The sequence below is a fragment of the Saccopteryx leptura genome, chromosome 13, assembly GCF_036850995.1.
Source record: "Saccopteryx leptura isolate mSacLep1 chromosome 13, mSacLep1_pri_phased_curated, whole genome shotgun sequence".
In the NCBI taxonomy this organism is placed as follows: Eukaryota; Metazoa; Chordata; class Mammalia; order Chiroptera; family Emballonuridae; genus Saccopteryx; species Saccopteryx leptura.
The window spans coordinates 20,695,083-20,707,419 of record NC_089515.1 but is presented as its reverse complement, the minus strand read 5'-3'; the positions used below and the strand labels follow the sequence as shown (position 1 = coordinate 20,707,419).

Sequence of the window (12,337 nt, the reverse complement as noted above, 5' to 3'; positions counted from 1 at the left end):
CACTACCGAATGGTTAACAAAAAAATCAATCAATCATTACCAATCCATAATAAAGAAAACAATCACATGGGCTGCATTCTGCATGGTTCAAGATTATACTTCCATGTTGACTTGCTAAATGTCCATGGTTTCCATGGTTTCCATGCTGTTTTACCTTCTCACCTGTTGCTAGGGAGAGTGTTCAGCAGGGTCCAGCGGTTATAACCATTTCCTACCCTGTGCATTCTACTGTCCTTACAGTAAAAGACTCAGAGTTAATGATGTGCTTGAATCTCTAATCGCAGATAAGGATAAAAGCCACAGAGTAGCATTTCCAGTCAGCTTCTTATCTATGTTTTATAAATAATAAAAATTACATGAAGACAAATTATGGAAGAAATTGCTAAACTATGTTTACCATGACTCCAAGTGTAGCTATTAGGCATATTGAACATTTGTTAATCTTTTCTATCATTAAAAAAAAAAAGAAAGGAGGAGGAGGAGGGCAGAAAAATTTAGAAAATATACCAACTGTTCACTTTGATTTTAACATTTCGGCTGATGGCAGGATCAACTCCTTTCCAACCTTCCCTCTGCTTTCCATGTCCGGTTTTCTCGGGGAAGGGTAAAGCAGTTTCATATTTACAGTTCAAAGCTGATGTTTTGAACCCCACAGGCAGGCAAGTCATTAATCAAGTCTTTCACAAATTAATGATCATCTCCTTCCAGACAAGAATGAGCGCAAATGCAATTTCACAAGAACAGATTGTTCTCAGGGTTTCCCTAATATGCCTCACAATTGAGTTAGGTAAAGAGCCAGGGGGAAAAAGAAGCTGGTGTGGTTTTGGCTCAAAGGATGTTCTGCCTTAAAGTGAAACCGTTCCTGTGTGCCTGTGATGTTCTCTATAGTGAGGTTTATTAAAGTTTTAAAGGGATCACTTTATTTGCTATTGAAATCATCTCCTCTAACTTCCCTCAGCCCACTCAGTAGGGGAAGAAGCGAGCTAGTCTGCCACCAGCCTGCAGTGTGGGTCCTGGTCGTAGCAAGGAGAAGGAAAGTCAAGGAAATGGCCGCCCGCATGTTTCTTTCCTCCCTGCTGGGGAATCCTGAAAACAGATGTACTGGTTTCGCTGGCAACTCCAAACCTGGCAGTACCAAAGTGAACAAACCTAGCTAATAACCCTGCATCTGGATAAATATGATGATGAAAAGACAGCATCATTTTCCACTTACGTCATGATTAGAGTCTCTTCCCCAGGTTCACCCAGGACCCCGTCCACAAAAAGTGGAATCGACGTGAAACTGTACTTGCTCCAGGATCTCCCTTCATCAAAACTCAACCTGACAGCAAAAATGAAACGAAACAGAACAAACAAAAGCAGTCATCAGATCTAAGAAGATCCTTGCAAAGGAAAACTACTATCAACCGGGAGAAATGACATATTAAAAGGACCTACAGCACTGTCAAAGAGAGCCCTGAATAAAATCAATGTTCTTAATTACATCAGAAGGTAGAAACACAGTTAAGCCAAGCGATTCGGGACCCAGATGTGTTATAACATTAACAAGGGGAGGGCTGCATGAAACGGGAATAATAATGAGTCTTTGATAGAATTTGTTTTTAAATTGGGGTGTTTTATTAGATCTTAGATCTCAATGTGACTCTCTCCAAAACCTCACTGCACTCTGGTGGCAAGTTTCAGGCAGTTCTGAAGAGCAAGGGCCTTAGGGGACCTACTCAGAGGAACTCGAAAAAGCCACCTCAAAGTGACCCCCGCTTACAGTGCTATAAATCCTGGCTGACTCTGGAGAGGATGAGTGGGTACAGGAGGGCAGAGTCTGGGGGGCACGCGGAGAGGAGTCCGTGCCTCTGGGCCCCCACATAATGTTCCCTCTGCTCTGCTCTTCCCTAGGGGTGCCCTCCCCCAGGCTGCGACTCTGCTTCTCTTATTCTGCAGCCTTCCGGTACGTAGGTCCCCAAAGTAGCTAACAGAGGGGGGAAAATCAGGCTTCAACTTTGAACAAGCTTGCACGTGAAGAGATTCACTTTCAAGAACACACATGAAGGAGTCTATTGAGAACCTCTCTGAAAGATGTGTGTCCATCTGTGAGTGACCCACAGGGAGAGCTGCAGAGCGTCACCTCCAAACAAGAAATTAAGGAAGACTGGTGAGGGACAGAAGTGTGTGGTCTCTGTGCAGAACACATATAAATTCCAGGGGACGTTATTTGGGAAAGGTGACTGTAAGAAGTTAAGAGACTCAGAGATTGTTTCTGACACACCATTCTACCCATGACTGTGCTGATCAAACAAGGGAGGGTATTGTCACATTTAAAAAACATAATGCAATTCCTCTTTCAGGGGCAGAGTTCATTCTCTCTTTCTCTCTCTCTCTCTCCTCCCCTCCTTCTTTTCTCCTCTCTCCTTCCTTCCCTCCATATCTCCTTTTCTCCTCCTCTCATGAAACTACAGGCAACGACCTTATTTTAATAAAGCAAAGGTATATACATTATGTTCTACTAGACCTTGACATTTGACAACCAACAAGATCACAATCTGATGGCCTGACTCCTAGACTTAGCCGTGAGGAACCACTGGGTGCACGATTCACGGACAATATGTGCCTTTACCAGAGATGTCGGATTGGGAGAGACGTGTGCTTCATAGCAACCAGGACTCCACCTTGATCCAGATACAGAACGCTGTGCTCTTCTTCAAAGATCTAGAGAAAGAATTCACATCCTCATGGACACACGCCCATACCCACATGCACCTGGAGTTCAGAGAATTAGTCTTCATATGAGGAGAACAAAACCCCTCCCATGACTGAACAAGGTTTTGCCAAATCTTTGCAAAGACATGGTTATAAACAACACTTCACAAGGTGGGCTATAGGTACCCCTGGAGTTTATATAAAATTACTTTAGGGGCAACAAAGAACAAATTTAAAGAATGAACAGTTGTGTATTTATGTTTATAGTCCTGTCTTCTTGTGGTACATTCTACTGATTCCTATTTATGATGATATCAGAATATTAGACAACTGTCATATTGGGTGACATTTTTAGACAGAAGAAACCTTAGAGATACTTTGCTATCACATTCTTATGTTTATGAAAGAGATCACTAAGGTTTAGAAAGATGCAGGGATTAGCTTAAGACCATGATGGCAAACCTTTTTATAAAAACCGCCCACTTTTGCAGTGCTGGTCAACCTGGTCCCTTCCACCCACTACTGGGCATTCCAGCTTTCATGGTGGGCAGTACTGGAGCAACCAAATGGTGGTGCAATTGGCCCACCGTGAAAGCTGGACCACCCAGTAGTGGGTGGGAGGGACCAGGTTGACCAGCACTGCAAAAGTGGGCGGTTTTTATAAAAAGGTTCGCCATCAGGGGCCTAAGACCATGTTATGTAGTGACTGGTGGGTCTGGGGCTGGTAGTATAAGTGACCTTTCCAGATACAGTTATTTCAAAATTTCCAAGTATTTTAGAAAAAAAAAAAAGGTGTCCTTGTTCAGTTAATAGCTTCTCTGCCAAGTCATAAAGCAGCTCTAATCAAAATGGAATCATCATCTTTGGGTACACGTGTCACTGGCTCTTTCTCTGAATTTGAAGAAACCAACATGAAGTCAAATGGAAACAAGATGAGACCAACCTGAAAGTTGTCTCTATAGAAGGGGCGCACTATTTCCTCACAGTCACGCTGTGAGCATAGCCTTGTCTGCGGTCATGCTAGACTCAGCTTTTCTTCCTCTTTATGTACTTCTTATACTCCAGACATACCCTATATCAGGACTACAGAAGTAGACACTTCTTTTGCTTTGTTTAAGGTGTTGGAAGGAAAAAAAAAATGAGATCCTGGCTCTCTGTTCACCAGAGAAAGCTTGATAGTACATTTCCCTAAATACCTTTAAGATTAAATAGCCTTTCAGTTTTTTAGGCAAATTTTTTCCTTGCCCTGCCCTTCTCAAAACATGTGAATTAGGCCCTGGCCGGTTGGCTCAGCGGTAGAGCATCGGCCTGGCGTGCGGGGGACCCGGGTTCGATTGCCGGCCAGGGCACATAGGAGAAGCGCCCATTTGCTTCTCCACCCCCACCTCCTCCTTCCTCTCTGTCTTTCTCTTCCTCTCCCGCAGCCAAGGCTCCATTGGAGCAAAGATGGCCCAGGCGCTGGGGATGGCTCCTTGGCCTCTGCCCCAGGCGCTAGAGTGGCTCTGGTCGCGCAGAGCATCGCCCCCTGGTGGGCAGAGCGTCGCCCCTGGTGGGCGTGCTGGGTGGATCCTGGTCAGGCGCATGCGGGAGTCTGTCTGACTGTCTCTCCCCATTTCCAGCTTCAGAAAAATACACACACAAAAAAAAAAAACATGTGAATTACACTGAGGACTTAAGAGGAGTCTGGATTTAGGAAATGGCCATTGGACCACCGCATGGAGATCTTGGTCTAAAATGTAAAACCTGTGTTCTCATTGCTGTGTGATTGCCTGTGCATTAAATTTTAATTCACGGTGCTAGTTATTGTATGGTAATTAAATGTCAGTGGGTTATTGAAACATATTTATTGAAGGTTAACAACCATGCATTAGGCACATACCTTGTTATGATTGTAAACCTCATTAAATGTCTATTTTATAAGCTATGAGTATCTGATTGTCATTCAGAAGAAAGAGAAGAAGCATTTAAGCTAAACACATTGGTTTAAAGTGATTCCATTTCTCCTTCCTTAGCATATGCACCGTGATGGTTATTACTCTGTCTTTTGCACATGAGATTTAAACATCTCAGAAATCCACCTGGGTAATGGCTGTTTCTATAGCACTTCATTGCTCTCTATTCGGAATTTAAAGCAAAGAAAATGTATAGAGATAATTCAGCATTAGAGATATTATCTACCCTCCAAGCATCACATTCCCTCTAGGATAAACTCTTGGGGATTCTGGTTTTTTTTTATGGGAAAAATTCAGTCAGATCTAATTTGGTTTCATTGTCATTCATAAACTTTTTTACATATAGGTTCTGAATATGGGTCATTTTTATTGTATGGCAAAAAAAAAATCAAGTTGCAAAAAGATACTCTAATAACCTCAAAGACTTAAGACTAAATAAAAACACTGGCAAGCTTTAAGATGCATAAGTAGTTGAATACATTATTATGTGTAGCTGAATAAGTTCCCAGAATTGAATCATGTTGGGCTATTCTAATGTCACTCACACTTCAGCGTCTTGACCCAGAATACTTCCTTACCTGCCTCCAGGTGTTCCCTGCATCTGAGGAGACAAACATGCTGATGTCGTTGTCTGACAATTCAGAGCCTATGTTCCCTAGAAAGAGCACATCGCCATTAGTGAAAGGAATCGCTGCACGAGCCAGCCGTGAGTTTTATTGGCAGTCTGCATTGCCTGAGACGGATTTAAATTGCAAACATATTGGAACAACGTTTTTCAGCATACTTGCTTCAGGGTCACTGGTTTCAGTGCCATTCAGAAAAATATTGTGAGCTTGTTTATTAAGTTCCGAACAGAGATATCTTGCCTCTTAAACACAACGGACAACAGCAGGCAAGCCAGGAGAGCTGCTTACCTGAAGCCACTATGATGCTGGGAGCTGTGTCTCGGCTGGCAATGATCCCTGACGTGTAGGGATTCTCAGAGACCTTAAGGTGAAGGTGCAGTGAGCAATAAGGCTAAGGAGAAGAGAAATGAGTGTCATGAAAGCATACAATCTAAGTCGTTATTTCCATTTCATGCTCAGAGCATCCTTCCAATCACCCAACTATCCCATCTCTCCAACCATTCAGGTACTCTTCCATTCGCCCATATTTCATTCCATAAATAGCTGGTGTCCACTAAGTATAAGACAGCTGCCAAGCTAGTGAAGGAGGACACCTTTATTTTAAGTCTAACTGACTGCCATTAAGGTCATTTGGCAAACATTTTAGCATTTTATCTACAAAAGACTAGATGTAGCTTATAAAAGAGTAACATTGATTCCGATTTGCTATTGACTCCCCTGGAGTGCATAATCTAATACCTTTTGATTAACATCCAGAGAAAATATTTTAACAGTCATAAGATCAGTATGGGCAACTAAGAGATTTTAGAGGGTGACAAGATGACGTCCAGCTTTTCTTTTCTTTTCTTTTCTTTTTTTTTTGTATTTTTCTGAAGCTGGAAATGGGGAGAGACAGTCAGACAGACTCCCGCATGCGCCTGACCCAGCATGCCCACCAGGGGCGACGCTCTGCCCACCAGGGGGCGATGCTCTGCCCCTCCGGGGCGTCGCTCTGCTGCGACCAGAGCCACTCTAGCTCCTGGGGCAGAGGCCAAGGAGCCATCCCCAGCACCTGGGCCATCTTTGCTCCAATGGAGCCTTGGCTGCGGGAGGGGAAGAGAGAGACAGAGAGGAAGGAGGGTGGGGGTGGAGAAGCAAATGGGCGGTTCTCCTATGTGCCCTGGCCGGGAACCGAACCTGGGTCCCCCGCACACCAGGCCAACACTCTACCGCTGAGCCAACCGGCCAGGGCCCGTCAAGCTTTTGATCAGAGAAGGCTTCAAGGAGAAAACAGTGCCTTAGGCAAAGATGAGTAGGTTATGAACTTCGGTGAGATGTTCCGGAGGATAAAGGGCATTTTAGGACTGAGGAATATCAACTCATAAAGAAAAAAGGCAGAATAGTTGAGTTATAATACGGTAGTAGTCAGTAAGGCTGAGGAGGAGAAATGGGATATGAAGTCAGGAAAGAAGGTTTGGTGAAGTTAGGAGAGCTTCGAAGAAGTCACCTGGCATCTCTTAGCCACTCTCCATTGGAGACCTTGGTCTCAGTTGCACAGAAGAAGCTGTATGATATGTGAAACTGTCCTAACATCCAACAGACAACTGATAGTGTCTGTGTCAAGGTATTATCTGAATCAACATTATCCAACAGAAAAGCCATACGTGTAGGCAAAATATACTAGTAGCAATTTCAAGGAAAATGTAAGGGACTTGTTTATTTGTGTGTGAAAATCTTGATCGAATTTTCTGATTAACACACATATCAATAGTTTTCCAAAACATGGTAATAAATCTTCTATGGGTTTCATTTAAAATAGTTCTTGTACTGAGTGTCTGAACCCACATTTCTTTTTATTGCTCAGAAAGATTACTTTCTAATCTTATTGACCTGAGTTTTTGGAATTACCAGTGTATCTCTGTTATTACGTTTACTCTTCTCTCTGAGTCTCAACCAGCAGACACTCAAGAGAACTAGAGAGGCAGTGATTACATTTATGTGAAAGAGAGTAAAATGACAAATGAAAAATGAAACTCAGGAATAAAAACAGCCATTCCCCCAAAAATACTGGGGAAACAAAACAGTAGGTCATAATAGAGTCTTTTGCTCACTTTCAAGGGAGGAAGGAAACACTCAAGAACTAACAATTGTAATATATTCCCAGTTTTACATAAGTAAAATTTCAATATAAAGCTTTCCCCCCAAAAAGGAGTTTTTCCTTTATAATGTTCCAAAAGAGTAAAGAAGACCACCCTGGATAAAGAGAAACAGTCAGACTCAAATACTTGGCTTCCTTTCATCCAAGAGGAAGACTAGAGTGGGTATCACTCTGGTGCAGAGGTCCCAGACAGCAGCGTACAGCTCTCAGATGCTGGGACAGCGTCATAGAGCAGAGGCGTCCAGCCCTCTTCCCATGGACATTTTCCTGACAGCTGCAGCCCAGCAAGATCTCCCTTTCCCTGATCTACAGCTGCTTGTTTTATCACACACAATCGTGTACTGTCTATGTGAGGTACGACTGGTTATATTCCCCCTAAGAGACACGCTGCTCTCCACATAAAGAGAAAACAACGACTACTTAGCATCTTCTGTGGAACCTAGCCTAGAATCACAAAAATATTGTCAACGAAAGTTTGAAATCAAAAGCAATGCTTTTATGTTAGGAAATGAAAGACATGACTACTTAGAACAATGCCAGACATACATGGGCTTACTTGTAAATCACATGATCAGAGTAATGTGAGCATCTCTATAGCAACTGAACTGCATTGCTCCTTAGGAATTATGTGTAGACCTATGGGTTGAATGGAGTACTTGTGTACTACCCAACAGAGCGGGTCATCCCTGGACAAGGGAACACCCGGTTTGCAATCTTGAGTGCCACTCGCCACAAACCTCATCACTCAACAGTCTGAAAGACTATGAAGCTCAGCCTGACCCAGGGGGTTATTTGAATGGGGACTTGCCATTTCAAAGGAAAGAGGACGTTTTCAATGGACCATCTCAGCACTGCTCAGTTGCTATGGCTTTCAGAGCTCAAGATAACTTAATTTGAGAAGAAAAGACACCGGTTCACGCAATAGCAGCAACATTAGAAACGATCTCTTTGGTGCGCTCTTTTCTGCACGCTCACATTTGTAGTACTGGATTGCCCCCAGCTGGTACAAGCAGAATATTCCAAGGCTTTATTTTTTTCTTTCTTCCTTATTTTTTTTAAGGAAGTTATATATTCTACATCCATGTTCGATTAAAAAAAAAGTTAAGTGATTCATCTTCACTTTTTAACTTAAACTTTCATGTCTGACCAATTTTAGACATTTGTCAAAGTTAAAGTCACCAAAACTTAATAGGGAGATTTATTATAATGGCTATCACGCCATTGCCAACTCCTGAAGGACAGAACATAAAGCTCCTTAATTCTTCCATACGCATGGCCCAGGCAGGGGGCACTCTCTTCACTTCGCTCCTTCCTTCCTTCCTTCCTTCCTTCCTTCCTTCCTTCCTTCCTTCCTTCCTTCCTTCCTTCCTTCCTCCCTCCCTCCCTCCCTCCCTCCCTCCCTCCCTCCCTCCCTCCCTCCCTCCCTTCACAAGCATGTACTGAGTACATGAGTATCTTTCCAGAGTTATCTCCAAATCAGTAGAGTCAAAACACAGCTTGTCCCAAAGGCACTTCCCTATTTTTCCACGTTAGGAAAATAGATAATTGTAAACCACCATGAACCAGCAACTGACTCACAAAGAACGGAGGGAGCAGCGTACACATTTGGAAGCTGCCTGTTGATATGTCCGTACCTAGTCACAGGGTATGGAATATCATCAATCAGTTCATTCTAGGAACAACTAGATCCTTGGTATTTAATCTTTTCATGGTCAGGTACAGAGTTGGAGAACTTGATGCAAATTAAGGACTTTTTTTCCCAAGAACAAGTGCACAAAGGCAGGCATGCTCAGCGTTTGGTGTTTAATTTCAGGAAGCACACAGATTCCTGATGTCCATGGTGGAATTCCAGGTCCCAGTTACCTGTCTTTTATCTTATTATTTTATTTCTTATTTAAGTAACAAAATCCTTTGGCCATTGCAAGCATCCAGTAAATATCTGTTTGATTTAATCTATTAAGCCACTATCTTCCCAGTACTGTGAAGGCCAATGGATAATTACTAAATAAGAGAAGATATTTCTCCACCATGTAATAAATCCACTCACAAAACTTTTAGAGTACTTGAGGGTCAACCAACCTCTCATTCCACTTCCTCTCCATCTCACCTCTGGATTAATAATAGCCTTTCTATCTCATCTTCAGAATACCATTAATCCTAGGGATCCTAATCTGAGTATTGTCTTGAAAAGCTAGATCAAAGGTTTCATAAATAAAAAAGCAGCAGGTAAATTCCCAAGTAATAGCCCCCAAATCCACCCCCATGCACACCTGTGCTTGCCCTTGCACTGGAGCTAGGAATCCATTAGATCTTCAGGAAAAGGTCAGTGGCAAAGAAGAGAGAGACCCCTGGACCAACTGGCTGGGTATGGGGCATCTAGCCTCACTCCAATCTGCACAACGTGCACTGTCAAGTGTGCAGAGGAATGGAAATCAGAGTCGAGAATGTCCTGGGGTTGCTGCCTGCTTGCTCCAGCAGAATCCACAGAGAAATCACAGCCTCTCTCCACGAAACACTATGCTTCCCCTAGGGGCCCAAGAATTTGTCACAGGCTCAGTTCACATCTTGCCTCTCGGGAGCCCAATCCTGAGGCTTTGGTGGCAGGTGGACCGTGACCTGTAATACCCCATCTAATTGTACAATGCCGTCTTCAGAGGAAAGAAATCCCAGCTGAACCCTCCTGGCAATCAGTCTAAAAGTCTTAAAAGTACAGCCCCAAATTACTCTGGATGTCTTATTTCTATAGAATACATTTTACCAGGAACATTCCTGTCGAGGCTATAATTCTGCACCTGTTCCAAATTTGTAACAGCCTTGCTGGAAAATCTTTTTTCTAATCACTAGGCTGTGCGTTTGGTGACACTGTCACTTTCCAAGTACTCACAATTTAAAATCACTTTTTATCTCCTCTCTGCCACCAGCTCCCAAGCTGAAAGAAGATTTTTAACAGTCTGGGTCTCCCATCGCTCAAAGATTTTCTTTGCTATTTTGTGCCTTTGGCAGATTTTCACAGAGTGATTTTGGTCTCTTCTCCACACACTCCTTTGTCATTTCTCCCCCTCTCCCTGCTGCCTGTTTTCTAAAACTCCTATCGAAACTACATTAAACAATAGCATTAATGAGGGATGTGGGTTAAAAGACTCCTGGGAACTGTACATCCATATTCTATTAATTCCGCTTTGTCTTAGTAAACCTACTAATCCGGTCAACTTTGGGGTCAACGTGAGCCCCGAAGCCATTATGACTAATCCTTCAGAGCGACTGTCAGTGGCAAGGAAAGGCTTCCAGTAAAGTCTAGGTGGAAAACTCAAACCACACCCATCAGTGGAGTGTCTGCTTCCAAGAGACAAAACGCCCGCAACAACAACACCTGTGCCGAGCACCTTCATTGTGGCAGGTGCGATTCTTGAGCCAATTCTCCAGAGTGGCCAAAAAGACAGCCACCGTTCCCCTGCTCACAAAGTTCACGTTAGCAAGGGAACATGGAGAGATACGTGCATTGACTTCAAAGAGTGAGAAGGGTCATGGAGAAAAAGGGGCGGGGACGAGTACAACATTAGACAGAATTCAAGTGAGCTCTCTAAGTTGAGGTGATCAATCAAGGACCTGGATTTTAAGAAAAAGCCAGACTAGGAAAAGAATATTTTAAGAAAAATGTCAAATGGGAAGGGCCTGAGACATAAATGAGCACGATAAATTAATGGTATGGAAACAGGCAACTCCTCCTCTACCTCGGTTTATGCATAAGGATGGAAGGGGAGGGAGCCTGTCACTGTAGGGAAAGCAAAAATGAGGTGGCTTATATTAGGACAGTCCCAGCATTTCGATTTTGGAGAGACAGCGATAAGACTTCCTAACACTGAGCTGCTAGCAGGTCAGGGGACACCTCGCTGAGTGTTTTTTTGTGTGTCAGAGGCATTTCCAATGGTTGGATTTACAATGCAGGATGACCCAGGAAAGCCTCCTTATACGACCTGGATAATTCTATCATGAGCATTTAATCTCCAAACTGCACAAAGGGATGGAGGACCACATTAAGGCAATGATGCATAGTCATGCATCTTGGGCAAAATATCATGGTGTCCCAGTTTGAGAGAACTAGGAAGGTGGTCCTGCTTTTTGAAATGCTACTGAACTATGCCTTGCAGAGAGTAGGTATTAAATAATAACTGTACATTTCCTTTGTCACTGGCTTTGGGCACTCGCTATAACAACTGGCTCCCCCCCACCCCGTAAGCTGCCAGTAATAAGGATAGAAGTTGAGTGGGAGGCTGCATTACAGACGGCGTCCCTCGTGCACAGGGACAACTGTGAGATCCTCTACAACAGTGGTCCCCGACCATTTTTGGGCCACGGACCGGTTTAATGTCAGAAAATATTTTCACAGACCGGCCTTTAGGGTGGGACGGATAAATGTATCATGTGACCGAGATAAGCATCAAGAGTGAGTCTTAGACAGAGGTAACAGAGGGAATCTGGTCATTTTTTAAAAATAAAACATCGTTCAGACTTAAATATAAATAAAATGGAAATAATGTAAGTTATTTATTCTTTCTCTGCAGACCGGTACCAAATGTCCCATGGACCGGTTGGGGACCACTGCTCTACAACTAATAAGGTCAAGCTATGGCTGCCGGCATCTTCTGGAGTAGGACGGTGACCCGCCTACAGCCGTAAGATATGAACCCGCATAGCGACTGTCAGACTTCCTGGGACGGAAGAAAGCAGGCCGAGTGTGGATAACATCAAATTCAGCAACGGTAAGACAACTGTGCATACTGACACACACATTCCGAGCCCTTACTAAACTGAAGGCGCCTTTCCTCCAGCTTAACATACTGGTCTCTCCCTTTTTGTGAATATAGATACAACTTCTGAACTGTTTTAAAGATATTAGCATTTAATTATCTTTTGTTCTGCAATTAATC

At 43.3% G+C, this 12,337-nt stretch overlaps 1 protein-coding gene across 6 annotated transcripts in view; it reads right to left on the bottom strand.

Moving 5' to 3' along the window:
* The window catches only part of SORCS1 (sortilin related VPS10 domain containing receptor 1), a 578,632-nt gene that overhangs the window by 101,448 nt on the left and 464,847 nt on the right, over positions 1–12,337 (bottom strand). For all 6 annotated transcript variants that reach the window (XM_066354763.1, XM_066354758.1, XM_066354761.1 and 3 more), the window contains exons 11-14: positions 5,561–5,663; positions 5,225–5,301; positions 2,612–2,703; positions 1,214–1,321 (exon numbers count right to left, since the gene is read on the bottom strand). In XM_066354763.1, coding sequence (XP_066210860.1) covers positions 1,214–1,321; positions 2,612–2,703; positions 5,225–5,301; positions 5,561–5,663 — 380 coding nt within the window. The remainder of the gene's footprint in view (positions 1–1,213; positions 1,322–2,611; positions 2,704–5,224; positions 5,302–5,560; positions 5,664–12,337) is intronic.